This window comes from Nomascus leucogenys, chromosome 8 (genome assembly GCF_006542625.1).
Source record: "Nomascus leucogenys isolate Asia chromosome 8, Asia_NLE_v1, whole genome shotgun sequence".
NCBI classification, from domain to species: Eukaryota; Metazoa; Chordata; class Mammalia; order Primates; family Hylobatidae; genus Nomascus; species Nomascus leucogenys.
This window is the reverse complement of record NC_044388.1, coordinates 30,220,509-30,244,911: the sequence shown is the minus strand read 5'-3', so window position 1 is coordinate 30,244,911 and position 24,403 is coordinate 30,220,509. Positions and strand designations below refer to the sequence as shown.

Here is a 24,403-nt window from a genome sequence, read left to right as displayed (position 1 = left end):
TCTCGGGCTCAAGCTATTCTCCTGCCTCAGCCTCCTGAGTAGCTGGGACTACAGGCGTGTGCCACCACGCCCAGCTAATTTTTGTATTTTTGATAGAGATAGGGTTTCATCATGTTTGGCCAGGCTGGACTCGAAGTCCTGACCTCATGTGATCTGCCTGCCTCAGCCTCCCAAAGTGCTGGGATTACAGACGTGAGCCACCATGCCTGGCCTAAAATAACCTGAATTTTTGTGCAATAGATAAGTTGGCTTTCTAGAATTTTTCTAACATGGTATGGTTGTTTTTCTTTTTTCTTTTTGTTTTTGAGACAGAGTTTCACTCGTTTCCCAGGCTGGAGTGCAGCAGCATGATCTCGGCTCACTGCAACCTCCACCTTCCAGTTTCGAGCGATTCTCCTGCCTCAGCCTCCGGAGTAGCTGGGACTACAGGCACGTGCCACCACGCCCAGCTAATTTTTTGTATTTTTAGTAGAGACGGGGTTTCACCATCTTTGCCAGGATGGTCTCTATCTCTTGACCTCATGATCCGCCCACCTCGGCCTCCCAAAGTGCTGGGATTACAGGCGTGAGCCACCCTGCCTGGCCAAGGCATGGTTGTTTTTCTAGAATTTCCATTAATATCAATTAGTTTATAGCAATATGTATAAAATTCGAGGGACTGATTCCCTTTTCTTAGTATGGAGATTAAAATTGAATGGGTGAAGTCAGTGAATTCGAGAGAACACACACATACGCAGATCACTAGAAAGAAGATAAAACAGGAAAATGCTGACATTCTCGTCACAACAAGAACAGGGAGAGCCAGAGCGCTTTTGGAGCTTCAGAGAATGGAGAGAGCAAGGCGCCAACATGCTGGGGACGTCATAACAGAAAGGGACACACAAATGAGGCCAATTGGTCTCCTGAACAGAGCACCCTGTGCTATTTGAGAGAGTCTGTGTAAAAGATGGAGTAAGAAAATCTGAGTCATGTTTAAAAGCATTAGCTTGGGCTTGCACACTGTATATCAGTGTACTATGCTTGCATACTATATATCCAACTTCTGGGAATTTTCTAGGGGAGACAGTCTTAAACATGGAAAAGACTTCATGCATAAAGATAGTCAGAGCAGAGGTTTTCATATTCATAATAATGACAAATTAGAAAGCACCTAAACGCTTGAGTATTGCAGGTGTCTCTGTTTGTGTCCCAGGTGTCTCAGCACCAATGAATGTAAATAACCAAGTCTTCTGGATCTGAGTTGCCTCCACCGTCCAATAAGAAATAATTGCTGTACAGGAGGAAGCAAACAGGTGAGCCATGCAAAGTGCTTACCTGGCAGTATGATTTCAGGAAAGCCCATCTTCCGGGCTATTGCTGTTGATCTATCAACCAAGTGTGAAAAATTCTTCTGAACCTGTGTGAGGTCACCGGGCAAGAGCTTCAAGGATACCCAAAGTCCTTAAAAGAAATAAAAGATAAACATTTAGTTCTTTGTATGATCTATAAAACACACGCATAACTGGTGAGAAGAACATTTGAGTTGTATAGTCACAACCTTACTATAAAGATGTAAATTCTCCCCCAGTTGACTTATAATTTTAATGACACTTCCGTTAAAATCACAACAGGACCTCTTTGAGAATTTGATGCAGATGTGAACAGATGCTAACTTTGGGGGAAAAAAAGGGTAAAGATAGGCCCTACCAGATACCAGAATATATGGTAAAGCTACAACCATCTGTGATCCCAGTGGTAAAAAAGATATATACATGAAACAATGAAATACTATAGTGTATAGCAATTTAATATATGGCAAAAGAGAAATAACAAATCATGAAAAAAATCCAATAATTACATGAATATGCTGAGATTATTTTCTTGCTACTTATGAAAATTTATTTTCCCATCTTATATTTTCATTAAAATAAATTCCTAGTAATGAATTACACAGAAAAAGAAGGCAGAACATTAAAAGAAAAAAGAAGTGTATAGTTATTAAACCTCTGAGAACAAACCATTTTTCTTTTTTTTTTTTTTTTTTTTTGAGACAGAGTCTCACTTTGTTGCCCAGATGGGAATGCGGTGGCATCATCTCAGCTCACCGAAACTTTTGCCTCCCGAGTTCAAGCAATTCTCATGCCTTAGCCTCCCCAGTAGCTGGGATTACAGGTGTGCACCAACACACTGGCTAATTATTGTATTTTTTTTTTTTTTAGTAGTGATGGGGTTTCACCATGTTGGCCAGGCTGGTCTCAAACTCCTAACCTCAAGCAATCCACCTGCCTCAGCCTCCCAAAGTGTTGGGATTACAGGCGTGAGCCACCACGCCCAGCCCTAATGATTTTTAAATATCAGTTTGCAACATAACCAAGAGTGCAGGAATATAAACACTCACACATGGTAGAAATTTATGGCAAGCAATTTGGCAATATGTGTATCTCCAGGTATAGGCTTGTTCCCAGCATGTGACCTAGAAATCCGACTTCTGGGAATTTTCTCAGGGAGACAGTCTTAAACACGGAAAAGACTTCATGTATAAAGATAGTCAGAGCAGAGGTTTTTATATTTGTAATAACGACAAATTAGAAAGCACCTAAGTGTTTATCTAAGGGATTCCCTTTCCTTAAATCTAAACCCTGGAATATTATGCAGCCATAAAAAGTATTTGTGAAGAGCATAAAAACATTTGGAAAGTGCTTGTTTGGCATGAAGTATGGTATTTAGAAAAAAAAAAAGAAAAAAGAATGAAAAGTGCTTGTTTTGTTGTTAGGCAGCAGGAATGGAAATGATTTTTTTTCAGTTTTGTTAAAAAAAATTACACATACATGGTAATCTGTTTAGTGTAACAGTTTTCCACACCAACTGAAATTATATTTAGTTAAAAACTCTAAAAAAACAGAAATAGGGCCGGATGCGGTGGCTCACACCTGTGATCCCAGCACTTTGGGAGGCTGAGGCCGGAGGATCACTTAAGGTCAGGAGTTCAAGACCAGCCTGGCTAACATAGTAAAATCCCGTGTCTACTAAAAATACAAAAATTAGCCGGGAGTGGTGACAGGTGCCTGTAATCCCAGCTACTCAGTTGGCTGAGACTGGAGAATCACTGGAACCCAGGAGGCAGAAGTTGCAGTGAGCTAGGATTGCGTTGCTGCACTCCAGCCTGGGTGACAGAGTGAGACTCTGTCTCAAAAACAAAAAAAAAACAAACAGAAAACCCAGAAATATATTTAGTTATTTGTTTTCAGGTTCTTTATTGATTTCTTGCATGTCTTTCCTATGCAGGATAATTGCAAATATATAAGAAACTAAATATCATGAAAATAATGTGCTGATTGCTTTCATTTTGGAAGACAGTTACAGGGTAGTGAAAAAAAAGTCATTCAGTCTCTGTATTTTTGATACATACAGACTAATTCAGTCTCTACATTTTTTTTTTTTTTTTAGAGGGAGTCTCAATCTGTTGCCATACCGGAGTGCAGTGGCAGAATCTCGGCTCACTGCAACCTCCGACTCCCTGGTTCAGGTGACTGTCCCGCCTCAGCCTCCCAAGTAGCTGGGATTACAGGCACGCACCACCATACCCAGCTAATTTTTGTACTTTTAGTAGAGACGGGGTTTTACCATGTTGTCCAGGAGGGTCTCAAACTCCTGACCTTGTGATCCACCCACCTCGGCCTCCCAAAGTGCTGGGACTACAGGCGTGAGCCACTGCCCCCGGCCCAGTCTCTACATATTTTTGATATAGGAGTTAAGAAATTATTTAGGCAGATAGTGAGGGTAAGGAAATCCTCAGCAAGGTTTTCCTTTTAATGAAAAGCAGTCCCCAAATCATTTTCTTTTCCAACAAAGAGCAGCCTGTAAAATCAAGCTGCAGACATAGACAAGCAAGCTGGAAGCTTGCACGGGTGAATGCCAGCAGTTGTGCCAATAGGAAAAGGCTACCTGGAGCTAGGCATGTCCAACATGGTGGCTCATCTTAACTCACTCTTTGTGTGTATCCATGTCCTTAATTTTCTTGGCATGGGACAACAAACCCTGGGGTATTACCCCAGACAACAATGCTGCTTCCTTTTTTTAAACTAATTTTATAAGCTCTGCAAACACAAGGCCTTAAAAAGTTGGTTAAAGCTCAGAGTGGTTCCTCTCCATGGAAATCTTTAGTAACTAAAGGTGAAAGATTTATAAAATATTAAGGAAAATCAAAGCATTCAATCTTTGAAATTATACAAATATGGTCACCATCTTGGTATTTGAGTCTTTTCCTTATTTGATTCAAAATGCAATTTCAATAAGCAGAACTTCTCTTAGTTAAAACTCTATCAACAGAACATGATATGGAGATACTAAAAACTAAAATTTTTACATTATTTTATATTAATACATATTCATCTGTATTACTTTGGTTTCCTTCCTCTCAATTTTAAAAAATGTGATGCGATAAACTTACTCAGAATAGAGCATAATTAGTATCTAGGGTCGGCATTGGGAACGAAGGGTAGACAAAAATGTGGAGGCTGGGGCGGTGGCTCATGCCAATAGTTCCAGGGATTTGGGAGGCCAAGGTGGGAGGATCACTTGAAGCCAGAAGTTGAGACCAGCCTGGGCAATATAGTGAGACCCCATCTCTACAAAAAATTTAAAAATTAGCTGAGCATGGTGGTGCATGTCTGTAGTCCCAGCTACTTGGGAGGCTGAGGTAGGAGGATTGCTTGAGCCCAGGAAGTGGAGGCTGCAGTGAGCCAAGACCATGCAATTGCACTCCAGCCTGGGTGACAACATGAGACAGTCTCAAAAAATAAATAAATAAATGAATGAATAAAGAGTAAAGACTCATGGGATAAAAATTTGTTCCACAGAATTTACAAAACACAACTGTGATCAAATCACTGCTGGGTACATCTCAACGCAGTTCAGTATTAAAAGCCTGTGGTAGGAAGCTGAGGGGGACGGTCCCCAGCAGAGGCTGTTTTGTATCAGAGAAAGATAATAAAGGGCAGGAGTCCAAGGACCCAGCTGTGAATGTCCCCCACCCTCAGCAGAGTCCCTCCCAGCTCTGGCACTGGACTGTACCTTGCCCTTTGTGATTCACTTCCTTTGCTGCAATCACTTTATTCAAGACTGAAGTGAGTGGCTCATTCTCCCCAATCACGTGTGATGTTATCAAAGGCGACATGATGAGCTGCCTCTGGCGGATGTAGGTTTCCATCGCAATTCTTGGGAAAGAGAAATAAGAGGTAAGGTGGGAGGGGGAGAAAGGAAGTCTCTGCAGCACAACCTCAGATAATGGTGAGTTGTATGGGGATAATCTGGAGATATCAACACTAAGTACCCCTATCTTTCTATCTTTCCTTTATTTTTCCATTTTGTGTCTATCTTAAATACTAAATTCAGCTTGGAAATGACTTGAGGCAAAGAGGGAGGAAAAAAACCCAAGGGTACATAAAACTGGTGACCAACGGTTAGCAATTAAAATCAGAGGCAACGCTCCATGCTCTTTCAGAGGCAGAAGAGGCTGCTGCAATAGAATTGAAGACAGAGCACCCACGGAAGGGGCAGGAGCCCCCAGGTCTACTTCTGCTTGATAGTGAGCTCTGCAAGAGGCTCCCTTTGGGCCTCAGTTTCTCCATCTGTAAGAGATGGGCTGGGATCGCATGCCTGTTAAGGCTCCTGTCTAGTGTCAACCCCCTATGTATAAGCACAGTGTATATGCCTGGTGTCTGGTAGATGTTCTCAGATTTCCATGTGGTGACAAGCTAGATCTTGGCATGGGTGCTGCCAAACAAGCTCCATTTGAGTGACCTTATCAGGCCGCGGCTCGTAAAGGGCGATCAAAGAACCAAACACAGCCCCCATTCTACTGAAGGCAGAAGCACTATCAGCAACTGCACATTGGCCTGGTGCAGTACAATAGTCTCCTGTCTCCTCTGTCCGCTGCATGTAGGCCAGCTTTCTCCGCAGGGATCCCCGTACCCTGACAATAAAACACACTGCAATATGTGACTGGCAAATGGGATTGCTATAGTCTTGAGTTCCTGTTTTTTACAAATGACTCTCTCTAAATGGACTTGCAGAATACCCATACAACACTCTCCTACTGGAAAACACTGTAAAGTTTTTGAAGTAAGTTATGGCAGCGCTTGCCATAAATCTTAGGCATTCAATGCCAGAGGCTGCAGTCTACATCGTAAATACTTCACTGCAGCTGTTGGCTGCACAGTGAGCAGTAATGAAATTAAGGCAGGGTTCGTCAGGGACTCAAAGCGTGGATTATACAGTGGGGACAATCTCAGGACTAAGTACTGTGATATGGTTGCTGGAGGAAAGCTGGTTCAGAAATTAAGCAGGAGGCACATCACCACCAGCAAATAAACAGATGGCTGTTTCAGACACCTTTCATATCCATGAAGGCCACTCCTATTACGTACATATAATCTTAAATACAAATATAACACATTCATAGTACTACAATATATATGGTACAACATTTATATTTATTAAGTATTATATGTATATTTATATTTATTCAACATACAGTCATATTCCTAACAATGTTTCAGTCAATGACAGACTGCATAGATGACCGTGGTCCCATAAGGTTATAACGGAGCTGGGCAGGCATGATGGCTCACACCTGTAATCCCAGCACTTTGGGAGGCCCAGGCGGGTGGATCACCTAAGGTCAGGAGTTTGACACAAGCCTGACCAACATGGTGAAACCCTGTGTCTACTAAAAATAGAAACATTAGCTGGGTGTAATGGCATGCACCTGTAATCTCAGCTACTCGGGAGGCTGAGGCAGGAGAATTGCTTGAACCCAGGAGGTGAGGTTGCAGTGAGCGGAGATCATGCCACTGCATTCCAGCCTGGGCAACAAGAGTGAATCTCCATCTCAAAAAAAAAAAAAAAAAAAAAAGATTATTAATGGAGCTGAAACATTCCTATTGCCTAGTGATGTTATAGCTGTTTTAACATCTCAGCACAACCCATTACCTTTTCTGTTTAAATATGTTTAAAGACACAAATAGCACTATGTTGCAATTGCCTGCAGTATTCAGTACAGTAGCATGCTGGACAGGTCTATAGTCTAGGAGCAATAGGCTATACCATACAGCGTTAGGTGTGTAGTAGTCCATATATTCCAGGTTTGTGTAAGTGCACTCTATGTTATCTACACAATGACAAGAGAGCCTAGTGACATGTTTCTCAGAAAGTATCCCTGCCATTAAGTGATGCATGATTGTATTTTATTTAGCATATTTATAAATGTAATTAACAAATTAACATTGTATTACATTCAACATATTTATTTATTTATTTATTTTTATTTTTTTTTTTGAGACGGGAGTCTCACTCTGTTGCCCAGGCTGGAGTGAAGTGGCACGATCTTGGCTCACTGCAAGCTCCGCCTTCCAGGTTCATGCCATTCTCCTGCCTCAGCCTCCCGAGTAGCTGGGACTACAGGCGACCGCCACTGTGCCCAGCTAATTTTTTGTATTTTTAGTAGAGACAGGGTTTCACCGTGGTCTCGATCTCCTGACCTCGTGATCTGCCCGCCTCAGCCTCCCAAAGTGCTGGGATTACAGGCGTTAAGCCACTGCGCCTGGCCCTAAATTCAACATGTTTATTAAATATACTTAAACATATTTATATATTATACAATACATATTTATATAGGTATGTGCATACAGTGTTTTATATTATTCACAAAACAAGGGCAGCATTCATGGAGATGAAAGTTATCACATAACTTTAGCACTGTGCTACATAAAATATTTGTCTCGTCTTGGAAGGTCAATATATAGGTGGTAGCATACAAGGTAAGTGCATTTTATTTTTTAATTATTTTATTTTATCTATTTTTACTTTATATTTTATTTTATCTGAGACAGGGTATGGCTCTGTCACCCAGGATGGAGTGCAATGGCCATATTTTAAAAAATAATTAGTAGCAGCCTCTGGATAAAAGAGACAAGTACTACTTAGCATGGGCTATTTGCACTATTATGTTTAGAAACTGGTCCAAAGGTGTGGACTTAACATGGAAAGATTAAAATTTTTATATTTTATATATTACATATAATACATATTTTTTGTATAAAAAACAGACAACAGGAAAACAAAAACAGGAGCAAAATCACCAACAGTTACATCAACAGAAATAGTCACTGTTAATCATGGAGTAAATTTTTTGAAATATCTAAATTTTAAGGCTTTTAATGCATTGTAACAATTCATATTCTCTGTAAGTAATGTATGTCTCCTTGTATCTACCCAAACACTAAAGTGTGGTTAAGATAAAAACTAAACCTTGATGTTTCAATCTGCATTTCACTCATCCTCAATAAATGTACACCATTTCTGTGTGTGTGTGTATTCCCTTCACATCCTTATTAATTTCTACTAATTCTTTATATATTACAAATACTCATCCTTTCTCATACACACTGCAAAGATTGTATTTTTTTTTATATGTATAAGTTCTTTATAATTTTTGGGTGGTTAAATCTATCAATTTTTATTTTTTTGTCTGAATCTTTAAAATGGCCTCCTTCTCATTACTACCATATAAAACTTCTATTTTCCTGTTAATATTTTAAGATTCTAGCTCTTACAATTGTATGCTTAATGATCTAAAATTTACACTGGCATAAGTTGTGAGACTGGAATCTAACTTAGGGATCTTAAATGTCTAACTAACTTTCTCCAAAATTTTTTTTTTGCATAATGTATCTTTCTCCACTAATTTGTGATATCATTTGTAAAAAATGATATATTAACTCAAATATATGATTCTGGCTGGTTTGTGGAATTCTCAGTTTGTTCTACTTGTCTGCAGTGGCAGCTGCAAGTGAGCTGAGATGATGCCCTCTGACTGGCATGATGGCCCCTGGTGGGAGTTGGTCCCGGCAATGCTCTTGGCCTCTGCTAGGCCTCTACTGCCTGTGCAGGTGCTACAGCAGGTCATGATGTTCACACCTGCACTTCTTCAGAGTGACACGGCTTGAATCTGCTCCCAACAGCTCCTGAATGGTCTACCCATGGCTCCAGCTCCTGCAGCTCAATACGGAGGGCCTTAGTAAAGCTCTGCAAGGATCCTTTCGCATGCTCCCAGGCTGGCTTTCCCCCGACATGCAGGAACACTGGCCCCTGGGTGTGTCAGCCCTTCACTCTCTCATCTCCTAAACCCTCGCTACAGACAGTGGGGCCCTCAGACCAGCTACATCAGCATCACCTGGGAGCTTGTCAGAGGCAGAACTCCCCTGCAGCCTAACAAGGTGCCCTGATTCATATGCATGATGCAGTCTGAGAAGCCCTACGCTAGCCCACGTGATTCCGTATCATCCATGATGCCTGTTTCAGGCAATAGACTGCACATATACTTTGGCATTGCTGACACAAGGATGGCACCCGCTCTGCATTCCAGGGCAGACAGATATGTGCCCTTTTATATTCTTTGATGCTTTTTTTTTTTTTTTTTTTGAGACGGAGTCTCACTCTGTCACCCAGGCAGGAGTGCAGTGGCGCAATCTCGGCTCACTGCAAGCTCCACCTCCCAGGTTCACGCCATTCTCCTGCCTCAGCCTCTCCGAGTAGCTGGGACTACAGGCGCCCGCCACCACGCCTGGCTAATTTTTTGTATTTTTTTTTTAGTAGAGATGGGGTTTCACCGTGGTTTCGATCTCCTGATCTCGTGATCCGCCCGCCTCGGCCTCCCAAAGTGCTGGGATTACAAGCGTGAGCCACCGTGCCCGGCCTGATGCTTTCTATAGAATCAGGAAAGTTCAGTTTACCCTCTTCAATGGGAGTCCAACATCAAGGACTTTGAATAAAGTCTTCTGTTCAGCTCCTATCTGACAATCTTGCAGCTTAGAATCTTTCCTTCTCTGAGAAAATGGTTTCTAGCATCTGTTTCTGTGTTAACAGACAATTGAATGGCTAATCCAGGTCTCAAGTCACCTAGGACACATGCCAAAGTACTTACTGCTGAAAGGGAATAAAATGCTGCTTTTCTTCATCATCCACCTTCCCATGTATGATATCAGTAATATCCATCACTAGGAAAAAGATAAACTTCATTAAAGAAACTAATTGCTTCATGCCTCAGTAAGTTACTATGGAAAAGGACAGTATCAGCAAACATAAAACACCGCAGGAAGAAAGGTACCAAGCCGGGACTTTGTTTTATTTCTTTGCCAATGGTGATTCCCAGTGTACCTAGCCTAGCAAAAAAGTGACTCATGAGGTGCTAAGGAAGGGGTCTGGGTTCTACTGGATCAATTTTGCAGACTACCCACTTTAAAAACTCTACGAGATCAAGTTGCTAAATTCTTTTGCTTTTTATTAAAAGACAGTCTTGCTCTTTTGCCCAGGTTGGAGTGCAGCGGCACAATCTCGGCTCACTGCAACCTCCACCTCCCCTGTTCAAGCAATTCTCCTGCCTCAGCCTCCCAAGTAGCTGGGACTACTACAGCGCATGCCACCACGCTTGGCAAACTTTTGTATTTTTTTAGTATAGACAGTTTCACCATGTTGGCCAGGCTGGTCTTGAACTCCTGATCTCAGATGATCTGCCCGCCTCAGCCTCCCAAAGTGCTGGGATTACAGGGATGAGCCATCGTGCCCTGCCTGAGTTGCTAAATTCTTGAGAAATTTAACATCAGGTTACTTTTTAGTAAGTCTGGAACCAAAGGTCCAGGAGCAGAATTATGACATTTCCTTGATCGTTTTCAATCTATGAGCAACCAAAATGTCAATGTAAGGCCCAAAATATATTTCCTCAATTAAACAAACTACAGAGGAAGATGCGGGGCCTTTTGGCAGGTTCTGGGGTTTGATGTAAGCCAAGGAGCCTCTCTGAAAGCATTTAGAAACAAACACAACATTGTCTTCGATAAGTAAATTTCCTAGACCGGCAAACCACTTCCCAGCGAGTATTTTATTCCACTAAAATCAACACACAGACCCAGACAGGGAGGAATCCAATAGTCACAACTTAGGTTCTACTGTGTATAAGACACAGTGTTGGGCACTCAGGGGGAAAGAAAGGAGCGTGGGCTAGGTGAGGACACAGAACCCACACAAAGAAAACTGGCAGTGACAGGCAGTAAATGCTGCGTGTCTGATACTGACAATGACAACGTGATCCATCTCTTACTATCTCTGGGCCTTCTTCCCACCTTTCTTCCTCCTTTCCTCCTTCCCTTCCTCTATTTTCAAAATTGTGGCAAAACACACATAACATAAAATGTACTATCTTGTCCATTTTAAGGTATTCAGTTCAGTGGCATTAAGTGTATTCACATTGTTGTGCAACCATCATCACCTTCCATCTCTAGAACTTTTTCATCTCCCCAAATGGAAACTCTGCACCCATTAAACACTAACTCCCCATTCCCCTCTCCAGCCCCTGGCACTCACCATTCTATGCTGGCTCTGTGAATTTGACAACTCTAGGCACCTCATATAAGTAGGATCATACAATATTTGCCCTTTTGTGTCTCGCTTATTTACTTAGCGTAAAGTCCTCAAGGTTTACCCACGCTGTATGTAGCATGTGTCAGAATTCTTGTCCTGTTTAAGGTGAGTAATATTCCATTGTGCATATACACCACAGTTTCTTTGTCCATTTATGCACCGATGGACACCTAGGTTACTTCCACCTTTTGCCTATTGTGAATAATACCGCTACAAACACGGATGCACAAATATCTCCTCCAGACCTTGCTTTTGATTGTTTTGAAGCAGGGCAGCTGGATCATTTGCTAGTTCCATGTTTAATTTTTTGAGAAACTGCCATGCTATTTTCCACAGCGCTACACTATTTCACATTTGTCTCTGGGTCTCTCTTGTACCTGCCACTCCAAAAGGTCTTCGGAGTCCACAGGTGTGCTTCTTGCCTTCCTTCAGCTCCATGTGGCCCACGCGGACGATCTGGCACACAAGGCTGACGCGGGGCCGGATGAGGTCCATGCCGCTGAGGTCCTAAAGGGGCAGAGAAAGTGTGAGAGGAGGTGGGGCTGGGCCACTGTGTCACCCGTGTCTCTTTATCTTTACCCTCTACAACAAAATCCTGTTCAGACCTTATTTCTCAATGTTGAAATATCAGAACGACTCTCTTCTTCCCCATCTCCACCCAAGAGCTATTATGGCATCAGAGAACATGACTTTGTGCGTGTAAACAAGTGCTTTTTTGTTCCCCAGTTCCTACTTCAAATTTACAAATCAGATCATCGTCCTTTGGAAGTCTCCAGTTCATCAGCTTAAGCAGGGTATTGAAAAATCAGGGCCCTCATCATTGCGACTGTGTATCCTTCTTGGACGTATCTCAGCACAGGATGCATTTCAGCATCAAATGAAGTAAAAACTTGTGTAACACTGACATTTACTGGGTATCCACACAAGTCTGTGACATTTCATTTCCTCTTCAAAACAAGCCCGTGAGGCAACTATGAGACAGGCACTGCTTTATGGGACTATTCACCTGATTTATGAGAGGTCTCCATTGAGAGCTTATCAGTGTATACTGAATCATGACAGATGTGTCAATGAAATACTTATTTCTCTTGTAGCTAGGGTTCTACACTTGTCTATATTCTTTTTTTTTTTTTTTTGACAAGGTCTCCCTATGTTTTCCAGGCTGGCCTTGGCCTTGAACATCTAGGCTCAAGGGATCCAGCCTCCTCGGCCTCCCAAAGTGCTGGGATTACAGACATGAGCCACCACGCCCAGCCATTATTTGTTTTCTTAAGGATGGGTGAGTAAACCCAGGAATGAGCTGATATCTCTCATTCAATTCAACTTCAGAAAAAAAATTAATCACATCTCAAATTGGTTATATGAAACAGCTGCCCAAGCTCTCTTTGCCGAAGCAAGAATCACTTTTAACATAATCATTCCAAATCCAGGCCCTGCAATTTAGTTAACTCAGGTCTCCAAGATATACATCAATGATAACGTTCACCCTGCATTTCTACTCTAGGTCTGCAAGGCTTCTGTTAATGGAAAAATTAAGACTCCAGGTGACTAGGTACATATATTGTGGCACATTGATCGAGTAGGCCCCCCTTGTCTGTGATGAATATGCTCTGAGACCCCCGGTGGATACCTGAAACCAAAGACAGTACCAAACTCTGTATGTGCTGTTTTTTCCTATACATACAATTTATAAAGTTTTACCTTTTCACTTAAAGGAAGCACGCTTCTCTTTGGCATATCTGAATTGCCAGCATCACTCCTCTTGTACTTTGAGGTCATTTTTCCTTTTTAAAATTCTTTAGTAGAGACAGGGTTTTACCATGTTGCACAGACTGGTCTCGAACTCCTGCGCTCAAGTGATGCTCCCACCTCGGCCTCCCAAAGTGCTGGGATTACAGGCATGGGTCTCTGTGCCTGGATTGATTATTGTTTATTATTTGTCTTATCCATCAGGACAAAAACTGCTTTTTTCCCCCTGATTTTTCATGGATGTATTTCAAGTGTCTAAATCAGTGCCTGGCATTGAAGTACATGTTGAATAAACGGGTGGGTTATTCCTGCTAGGCAGATTGATGATTTTTCCTTTCATCTTTTCATTTTGTATGTTTTCCACATATTCATTATATGAATATGCTCATGTCGCAACCAAAGAGAATGATTAAACAGAAGGGAGGACTTACTGTAAACACTGCTTGGAGGTTATTGAGCTTCTCTATTTCCTTGGGCATCCCATTACTGCCCCAACGAATTAGATAGTTCTCACTGGCAAAGGAAAAAAAATTGCTCTTAATGAGAGGCTAACTGGGGTTGGAGACGAGGCTACCCTTAGTATAGACTTACAAGGGAAGGAGGAAAGGCCAGAAATGCTCAGTGAAATTCAACAGGCCGGTGTGAAAAGAGCTGACTTGGGAACTGGGACCACACAGATGGCCACTGCCGGGTGTCCTGGCATTAGAGAAGCGTCCCTGCTGTGGCTCCGCAAGGCATGCCCCACACAGATACAGGACACCCACTGCTCCTGATGGGCACAGACATGGTAGAGCTTATGGGATGCTACGGTCTGGGTTTTCCTTCCATCTCAAAATCTTTGAATAAAAGTTTCAGCTTTTCTAAATTAATAATTTAATTTTAGGCAGGGTGCAGTGGCTCATGCCTGTAATCCCAGCACTTTGGGAGGCTGAGGCAGGCAGATCGCCTGAGGTCAGGAGTTAAAGACCAGGCTGGCCAACATGGTGAAACCCCATCTCTACTAAAAATACAAAAACTGGTGGGGCATGGTGTCAGGTGTCTGTAATCCCAGCTACTTGGGAGGCTGAGGCAGGAGAATCGCTTGGACCCGGGAGGCGGAGGTTGCAATGAGCTGAGATCATGCCATTGCACTCCAGCCTGGACGACAAGGGCTAAATTCTGTCTCAAAAAATAAAAAATAAAGATAAAAAAGAATTTAATTTTATAACAGTCATTCCAAATCTATCCCCTGTAATCCACATTATTACATTAAAAATTTTTTTTAAAGAAACAAATTGTCAGCAATTACTTTTAACTATCTTCTCAAAAATAAATTCTCCATTTTCTTAGCTGCTAAACAGTAGTACCACTGTAGGGCTGAACAATGCCCAATACACTCCTTAGAGTCTTAAAAAAATGTTTTTTAATAGATATTGTTTTCTTAGAGCAGTTTTAGCTTTGCAGCAAAGTTGAGCTGAAAATAGAGTCCCATAACATATTCTCTCCCCTCAGACACAACCTCCTTTGCTACCAACATTCCCCCGACCATAGTAGTAACATTAGTTAAAACTGATGAAGCTACATTGACACATCATGTACCCAAAGTCCACAGTTTACATAAGGGTTCCCTCCTGGCATCGAACATCCTGTGCATTTAGACAAATTCATAATGACATGCACCCACCACTATAGCATCATACAGAATAGTGCCATTGCTCTAAAAATCCTCTGTGCTCTGCCTATTCATCCCTTTCTCACCCTCCCACACAGTGTTTTGAATTCTTTGTTCCCATCTCCAAACCCTAATGAGTTTTATGTGATCTCTAAATCCCAGAGAGTATACAAACTGGCCGCATTGTTCTAGTAGTGACATATGAAGGCTTCATAGACCATATGATTTTACATTCTACTGCTTAGAAATCGGCCCTGCTTCCCGATTTTCTCCCCTCAAATCTGGCAAAGAGCTGTCCGGGTAGGGGTCAGGGGAAGGCTGGGTATCTTTGTTAGGTCAGCAGCAGGGGATCTGGGTCTCTGCTACCTGATAAAAGTGGACTGGTCTGGGTCATAGAGGGCCATAAACAACTCTGCATCTTCCCCGATGTTGCAGACAAAGTTCTTGAAGTTCACATAGAGGCCATAGGTGTGGATGGTACTGAAGATGGACTGGCCCCGCAGGTCGAAGTTCTGCAGGATTGACTGAACAAAGAGGGAACAGAGAAAAACATCTTGATTTGGGCAAACGGGAATGTTGGCAAAAATAAATAAATAAGCCTGCAAATGGCAGACAAAGCCTGGGCACAGTGGCTCATTCCTACAATCCCAGTGCTACTAGAGGCCCAGGAATTTGAGACCAGCCTGGGCAACACAGCAAGCCTCTGTCTCTACAAAAAAATTTTTTTTAAATTAGCTGTGCCTGTAGTCCCGGCTACCTGGGAACAGAGGAGGCTGCAGTGAGTAAGCTATGATGGAGTCACTGAACTCCAGCCTGGGCAACAAAGTGAGACCCTGACTCAATCAATCAGTTGATTAATCAATAAATAACAAAAAACAAAACACAGATAACACCCAAGAGGAAGTGCATTTGCTAAGAAAAAGTGTATGTAAGTGGACAAATGCAGTGAGCAAAATATAATCATTATAATTTCAGTGATCAAGACTGTTCTGTTCAGGGCCTTGAACCCCAGACATTCAAACAAATGCTGTCTAAAGGTGATAATTCCAGGGTTTTGGTAGCTCCAAGAAGTGCTTGTCTTACACAATAGCTTCTGAATGAAGCTCAAAAGCACGAACATCATGATCCATTATCCTGGATAGAGAAATAACTCTCATTAAAAACAAAATATTCCACTGGAAAGGCTTTACCTTCAGGCATGGTTTGCCATTGGATTCAGAACACAAATATTATCACGACCATGCTAAAGAAGTAAACACTACATACCAGCAAACCAAAGAAAATTGACTCAAATCTTTACTCATTAGAACAGAAAGACTAGAAGAAAAACATATATCAAAATGTCAATGTGCTTGGGTCTGAGAAATCAAAATATGAATAAGTTTTTTTTTTTAAGAGGCAGGGTCTTGCTTTGTTGCCCAGGCTGGAGTGCAGTGGTATGATCATAGTTCACTACAGCCTCAAATTCCCAGTCTCAAGTGATCCTCCTGCCTCAGCCTCCTGGGTAGCTGGGACTACAGTCATGCACTACCACGCCCAGCTAATTTTTAAAAAAAATTTTTGTAGAAAAGGGGTCTTGCTATGTCACTATGTTGCCCAGCTGGTCTTGAACTCCTGGCCTCAAATGATCTGCCCACCTCAGCCTCCCAAAGGGCTAGGATTACAGGCATGAGCCACCATGCATGGATTCTAATTTTTCTTTAATGTCCAATTATTACTTTCAAAGTCTTTCAAACACTTTATTTTTAAATATTATTTATTTTAGCCTGGGTGCGGTGGATCATGCCTATAATCTCAGCACTTTGGGATGTCGAGGAGGGTGGATCACCTGAAGTCAGGAGTTTGAGACTGGCCTGACCAATACGATGAAACCCGTCTCTACTAAAATTACAAAAATTGGCCAGGCTTGGTGGCTCACGCTTATAACCCCAGCACTTTGGGAGGCCAAGGCGGGTGGATCACAAGGTCAGGAGTTCGAGACTAGCCTGGCCAACATGGTGAAATCCTATCTCTACTAAAAATACAAAAATTAGCCGGGCGTGGTGGTGGGCGCCTGTAATCCCAGCTACTCGGAAGGCTGAGGCAGGAGAACAGCTTGAACCTGGGAGGCAGAGGTTGCAGTGAGCTGAGATATGGCCACTCCAGGGCAACAGAGCAAGACTCCATCTAAAAAAAAAAAAAAATTACAAAAATTAGCCGGGCATTGTGGCAGGCACCTGTAATCCCAGCTACTTGGGAGGCTGAGGCAGGAGAATTGCTTGAACCCAGGAAGAAGAGGTTGCAGTGAACTGAGATTGCACCACTGCACTCCAGCCTGGGCAACAGAGCAAGACTCCATCTCAAAAATAAACATATAAACAAAAAATAAAAATAAATAAATACTATTTATTTTGAAATCGTAATATATGCAATGAATGCAAGAGATTACACATTTAAAAAGTCTCCCTCCCACCCAGTTTTCCTTCCCAGATGCATCCATTAATAATTATTTCTTGTCTATTATTTCAGAGTTAGTCTATGTATATGCAAGCATAGATTTATATACGTTTTTTGAAACACAAATAATAGCATTTTATATATACTGTTATGGATCCTGATCTTTTCACTTAATACATACCTTTGCAATCTTTCCATATCAGAATATATATATATACCTGCCTCATCCTTTCTGCTATGTTTCACTTTTAAAATGAGGACAAAACTACAGAAGTAGTTTTGTTCTCAATGATTTCCCTTTCTTTCATTAAAAACCAAGGCAAAAATGGAACCTCAGTGGGCAGAATTTCACATTTGAGGAACTGTACCTTCTCTTCTTGGATCTTTTCCTCAATCCTTTTGGAGGCCACCTCATGGGCCTTGAAGAGGGCAATGGTGCTGGTTTCGTCGGGGTCTAGGATGTTCCCGTTGTCATCTCGCACCACCAGATCTAACCCCAGCATTCTGGAGAGAAAGCAGTAGTCAGCTGGTTCTCCTCACCAGTGGCAGACTTTTTACTGAGGAGTCCTCATCAAGGAGCCCAGAGGATCCATAGTTAGAAAGGGAGATGCTGGACAAGCCAAGGGAAGCACAGCTCATTGACTTTCCTCATTTCAGTTTCTGCCACCTTTCAACACTGTTAGAAAACTCATGAGATGATATTAGCCAAAGTCGTAGAAGGATATGCAAATATGGTCCATAGACCCTCAAGAGAAAAGTAAAAGTGGCACTGATTCTGACTAAAATCCTCTGGCCAATGCTTCTTGCCTGTATTCTTCTGTTATTACGAAGAGGAACTATGAAATGACGTAAATAGAGCAAACAAAATTAAGATTCAACCTGTGTTTAATAAACACCTCCTTTGCCAGGCGCCATGGTTCACATCTGTAATCCTAGCACTTTGGGAGGCTGAGGTGGGCAGATTACTTGAGACCAGGAGGTCAAGACCAGCCTGGGAAACATGCTGAAACCCTGTTCTGGTAAAAATACAAAAACTAGCCAGGTGTAGTGGCATACGCCTGTAGTCTCAACTACTTGGGGGGCTGAGGTGTGAGGATGGCTTGAGCCCAGGAAGTTGAGGCTGCAATGAGTCAAGATTGCACCACTGCACTCTAGCCTACATGAGAAAGCAAGACCCTGTCTGAAACAATAAATAAATAAATACATATACACATACCTCCTATATACACTTCACAAACATTGATTGATTATAACGCCATGAGGTAGGGTGGAGGTAAATGTTATTATTTCCATTTTATGAGTAAAGGAACAGACCAAGTGGGCGTGGTCTCACTGTTTATTACATTGCTACGAAGGACCAATGAACGATTATTTGAGGGCTTGCTGCCTTGATTTCCTTAACTTAAGATGGTCATAAAGGAGACGAGTGAAGTAAGTCCTGGCTTGCTGCTATCTCATGGCCAGAGCATGGGCTCTGGTGTCACTTAGACCAGGATTTGAATCTTGGCTTGAATACTTGCTACCATTATGACCCTGGAGAATTTACTTAATTCTGCAAAACTTTGGTTTCTTCATTTGTATACATTCCTTACCCTTCAAGGTTGTGAGAATTTATTTTTTTTTATTTTTTTTAGAGACAGCCTTAAACTCCTGGGCTCAAGCAGTCCCCGTCTCAGCCTTCCAAGTAGCTGGGACTACAGGCTTACATTACCATGCTCAGCTAATTAAAAAAAAAAAAAATTGTAGAGATGGGGTCTTGCTATGTTGCCCAGGCTAGTCTTGAACTCCTGGCTTCAAGTGAGCCTCCCGCTTCAGCCTCCCAAAGTGCTGGGATTACAGGCATAAGCCATTGCACCTGGCCCTGTTCTGAGAATTTAATAAGATAATGCATGTACAGTACCTAATACTATATGTAGCATACAGTAAACTCTCAGCTTAAGCATAAATGTTAGCTCTTGATGTGGTCTGGATCTATGTTTCCACCCAAATCTCACATTCACCCTGATGTTGGAAGTGGGGCCCGGTGGGAGGTGATTGGATCATGGGGGTGGATCCTTCATAAATGGTTTAACACCATCCCTTTGGTGCTGTTCTCGTGATGGAGTTCTCACAAGATCTGGTTGTTTAAAAGTCTGTAGCCCCTCCCACCTCTCTGTCTCTTGCTCCTGCTCTGGCCACATAAGACGTGCTTGCTTCCCCGTCTGCCATGATTGTAAGTTTCCTGAGGCCTCCCCAGAGGCAGAAGCTGGTATGCTGCCTGTACGGCCAATAGAACCATGAGTCAATTAAACCACTTTTCTTATAAATTACCCAGTCTCAGGTATTTCTTTATAGCAGTGTGAGAATGGACTAACACAGTTCTTATCGCAGCAACTAGCAGAAGCAAACATCTGGCTGTGTGTGAAGTTGTAGCTCTGCATATGCTTGGGAATACTAAGGGCTATATCGTGGGTGCAATCCCTCCCCTCAAGGCTTTTGTGCCCAAAGTGCACACAAAAGTAGAAAAAATTTTGCTTAGGCTCCAGAAGTTGAGGACTGTGGTGGAAATAGGATACTGCTATCCGAATACCCAGCATGCATTCCTGGCACCAAAGAGCAAGACCGCTCAGGGATAACACTGCAATGTGCCAAGTCTTTGGGAAGAACACAAAAATGCCTCCTCTCCCTCCTCTCTGTTTTACAGCATCTGTATCAAGTGATTTCATCTGGCAGGTTCCTTTCCATGGCGGCCAGACCCAGACTCATGAACGATGGCCATGCTGGCTGCTCGCAGACTGGATCAGGAAGGCACTGACACAGCAGCTCCATTTCCTGAGCTACTTCCAAGAGGTGGAATGGGAAAGAAGTCATGTTCTGCCGTTTGTGGGGTGTGAACATCCTGTGCCAGAGATCACGGGACCTCCAGGCCAATGTCATGGCAAGACACCAAATGGCAGAAGTGTCCTATGTGCAATGGAGAGTTGCCTTATCCCACCTAATTGGCCCTTTATTTATTTATTTATTTATTTATTTGAGACAGAGTCTTACTCTGTCACCCAGGCTGGAGTGCACTGGCGTGATCTTGGCTCACTGCAACCTCCACCTCCTGAGTTCCACAGATTCTTGTGCCTCAGCCTCCCAAGTAGCTGGGATTACAGGCATATGCCACCATGCCCAGCTAATTTTTATATTTTTAGTAGAGATGGGGTTTCATCATGTTGGCCAGGTTGGTCTCAAACTCCTGACCTCTGGTGATCTGCCCACCTCAGCCTCTCAAACTGCTGGGATTACAGGCATGAGCAACCTCACCTGGCCTAATTGGCCTTTTAATAAGTCCTCTGACACCACAAGCCTGGCAGTGCAGCCACTGTGGGTATGGTCTTCTGGGTGGTCAAGTAATAGGGGAGGGCACTATTAATTCTTAACCCTAAGAAGGCAGCATTAGACATGGAGTCAAAAGTCTTGGGTTCAAATTTAACCTTTCCCATTTATTACCTATGTGACTGGGAAGTAAATCACTTAAGCTCACTTGGTCTGTTTCTTTATCCATAAGATGTAAATAATAACAGCTACCTCAACCCTATGTTTTAAGATTATAATCAAGTAATGTATATGAAATGTACATAGAAGGTGTTTCCTAAATACTGCTTGAATCTGAATCTTGCATGGCATGTTCACTTCGGCTACTTCAGAATATAGTTGTCACAGTCTATGACATTTAAATAAGTGGCATAGTGATCTGTATTTTAGTAGGTCTCTGAGGGATATCCAAGAATTCCGAGATTGGAAAAGCAAGGTAGAGGAGGAGGAAAAAAATCACATATGCACAAGTTGAAGAAATTTAGAAAATGAAACTAAATTCCAAAAGAATCACCAATAACAACTAACCAAGGAACCACTTCTGCCTTTTAAAAAAGAGCTGGTCAGGAGGCAAAAACCCCAGGCCACCATCAATTTGGATATAGGACTGAATTTCTCATTTTCCTAAAGGCAGTGATATCTGGAGCCTAGACATGTGCCTGAGTTAATTAGAAGATTAATGAAGTGATTAACTCTGTAGAGGTGATTGTAGCCATAATCAACAGGCTACAAACATGTTTTACTACTCCTGCAAGTCTGCTTTTCACACACTGTAGACAATGGTCCCGGTTAGGGGGAGATGAAGAGAAAGAAAGAGAATGAGTCTGGTACTGATTTGGAATCCACTGTTAGAATAAAAAGAGATACAGTCCCAAGTATCTGAAAATGTCAACTTCAGAGGCTTGGTCATTTTCAGGGATTTTAGTTTAGTTTAGTTTGTGAGACAGGGTCTCACTCTGTTGCCCAGGCTGGAGTGCAGGCATGCAATCATGGCTCACTGCAGCCTTGAACCTCCAGGTTCAAGTGATCCTCCCCAGTAGGTGGGATGACAGGTGTGTGCCACCACACCCAGCTAATTTCCAAATATTTATTGTAGAGATGGGGCCTCGCTATGTTGTCCGGGCTGGTCCCAAACTACTGGGCTCAAGCGATCCTGGAGCCTCATCCTTGCAAAGTACTGGGATTATAGGTGTGAGCCACTATGCTCAGCCAGGTTTTTTGTTTTTGTTTTCTTTATTTGGAGTGGAGCAGCCTCAATCCAAGCCCCATCTTTCCTGGTCATCTGTCACCTCCATGGGATCAGAGATCCAACACAGAGCCTGGCCATGGAGGGAACTGTGACATTTTTTTCAACAAAATTAAATGTCTTCAAAGACAAAATGAGAGCAGTAAGCATTATTCTTTGGCAACTCTAAGATCAAAAGTCTGCTGCAAACAGTGTCATTAGCGTGAACATGCCCACTGTTCGCCAAGTTTTCAGTGAGAAGTCATCCCTGGTTTACCTACCTGTTCCCATGATCAATTTTGGCTGTGACCTTCTTCTTGAGCTCTGCCAGTTCATCCTTGGGGAGCGTCCCAGACAGGATCTGGGACCGCCACTCGATCAGGCTGTATGTCATCTGCTGCAGCTGGCGGAAGAGGGTGAGCTTGTTGTTCTAAGATGAGAAAATATGATGAGGAGAAGATTCTTGAAAAAAGGTGTGACAGAGGATGGAAACATCCTTTTTTATTTGTTTGTTTTTAACAGGAATGTCAGACAGATGAGAGGGAACATCTTTTGGCCCATTCTTTTTTTTTTTTTTTTTTTTTTTGTGATGGAGTCTTGCTCTGTCGCCCAGGCTGGAGTGCAGTGGCACTATTTTGGCTCACTACAACCTCTGCCTCCTGGGTTCAAGTACAGACAGGGTCTCACCATGTTGGCCAGGCTGGTCTCAAACTCCTGGTCTCAAGTGATCTACCCGCCTCGGCCTCCCAAAGGGCTGGGATTACAAGCTTGAGCCACCACGCCTGGCCTGGTCGATTTTTTTTTTTTTTTTGAGACGGAGTCTTGCTCTGTTGCCCAGGCTGGAGTGCAGTGGCACAAACTCGGCTAACTGTAACCTCCTCCTCCCAGGTTGAAGTGATTCTCCTGCCTTAGCCTCCTGAGTAGCTGGGACTACAGGCGCATGCCACCACATCCAGCTAATTTTTGCATTTTTAGTAGAGATGGGGTTTCATCATGTTGGCCAGGCTGGTCTTGAAATCCTGACCTCAAGTGATCTGCCCGTCTTGGCCTCCCAAAGTGCTGGGATTAGAGGCATGAGCCACTGCGCCTGGCCTGGTTCTTCATAAGGTGTTATTTAATCAATCATGTCATAGAGTAAGCTGCATGCATCCAGGGATTTTAAGAAAATATATTAATAAGAATGGCTTTCTCCCGAGCCATTTCTACACCCTCCCCTCTTGCAACTGTGGAAATTGGTGATTGTACGGTAAACAGTGGGTCATACTCACAAACATATCAAATCATCCATGTACCCTAAAACTCTAGCCATGCCCTTCCTGGGTTTAAAGCTCTCCATTGACTCTCAATGTCCTCCAGACACATATCTTGATCCTTCCTTATCTTGACTCTTCCACACATTCCCAGCTGCATTTCATACCAGTCTCCACCCCAACAATCTATGTTCCCTTCCATGCAAAGCCATGTCCATTTCTCTCCAAGGCTCCTGATCCTCTCAATATGTTATTTCCTCTTTTGTCCTCTTCCTCCAAATCTACCCCCACCCCTATCCTTTTCTGACTCACACTACACCCTCTGCCAACTGGTAATTCTGATTTCTTCAGTCTCAACTTAGATGTCTCTACCTTGAAACTTCAACTTTAGGTTAGTGGTCCCATCCACAGTGCCCAGAATTTGCTCCCATGATAGCATGGAGAACCCTGGGTTACACTGGCTCATCTGCCTCCCTGCTTAGCTGGTAAGCCTTTATAGGACAGAGAGTTTGTTCATTTGTGTGTCCCTAGAATATAGCTGGTACAAGTAGGCACTCTAGCAAATGTACTAAATGAGTGAATTATGAATGGAGAAATAATTATAATTTCAGAGATAAGAAATACTAGAAAATATAATTTTAAATATTATTTTAAAGTCTCCATTTCCCCAGACAATTGTTAGACCATTCACATATTAAACTGTTAATCTTGGTTTCACTAGTAACTTACGGTAACCAAACTAAATTACCTTACAACTAAGTAATCATTTGTTTTTCAATCATTTTAAGAATCAAACACTTGACACCTAAGCCATCACGACCTTCTAAATCAAGCTTGTCCAACCTGTAGCCCTGGACAGCTTTGAATGCAGCCCAATACAACTTCATAAACGTTCTTAAAACATTATCATATTTTTTTGCAATTTTCGTTTTTTAGCTCGTCAGCTATCATTCATGTTAGTGTATCTCATATGTGGCCCAAGACAATTCTTCTTCCAATGTGGCCTAGGGAAGCCAAAAGATTGGACACCCCTGATCTAAATGATTGACGGCTTCATTTTAATTTTTTTAAGTTAATGAGCATCCACTATGTGCTGGAAATAAAGTTTCTGCCCTCAAGCATCTAACATTCTAGAGAAGGTAAGACAGAAATAAGAAAGTAAATACATATGTTATATATTATATCATAATATATATACACACGAGATAATTTCTGATGATGAAAAGTGCAAGAAGAAAATAAATAGGACAATATGATCTTGTGTATATAGGGGAAGGATGTTACTTTAGGTACAGC

General features: G+C 42.3%; 1 protein-coding gene and 1 non-coding gene across 2 annotated transcripts in view; both read right to left on the bottom strand.

Annotated features, from left to right (window-relative positions):
- Window positions 1–24,403, bottom strand: part of DOCK5 (dedicator of cytokinesis 5) — a 234,068-nt gene that overhangs the window by 105,993 nt on the left and 103,672 nt on the right. The window contains exons 6-13 of the mRNA XM_030816990.1: window positions 22,139–22,287; window positions 17,662–17,797; window positions 15,224–15,381; window positions 13,638–13,719; window positions 11,835–11,964; window positions 9,965–10,037; window positions 5,053–5,195; window positions 1,315–1,440 (exon numbers count right to left, since the gene is read on the bottom strand). Of these exons, the coding sequence (XP_030672850.1) occupies window positions 1,315–1,440; window positions 5,053–5,195; window positions 9,965–10,037; window positions 11,835–11,964; window positions 13,638–13,719; window positions 15,224–15,381; window positions 17,662–17,797; window positions 22,139–22,287 (997 nt within the window). The remainder of the gene's footprint in view (window positions 1–1,314; window positions 1,441–5,052; window positions 5,196–9,964; window positions 10,038–11,834; window positions 11,965–13,637; window positions 13,720–15,223; window positions 15,382–17,661; window positions 17,798–22,138; window positions 22,288–24,403) is intronic.
- LOC115836563 lies at window positions 4,073–4,190 on the bottom strand. Its single transcript, XR_004031612.1, has one exon. It is a non-coding gene; the product is annotated as a U5 spliceosomal RNA (small nuclear RNA).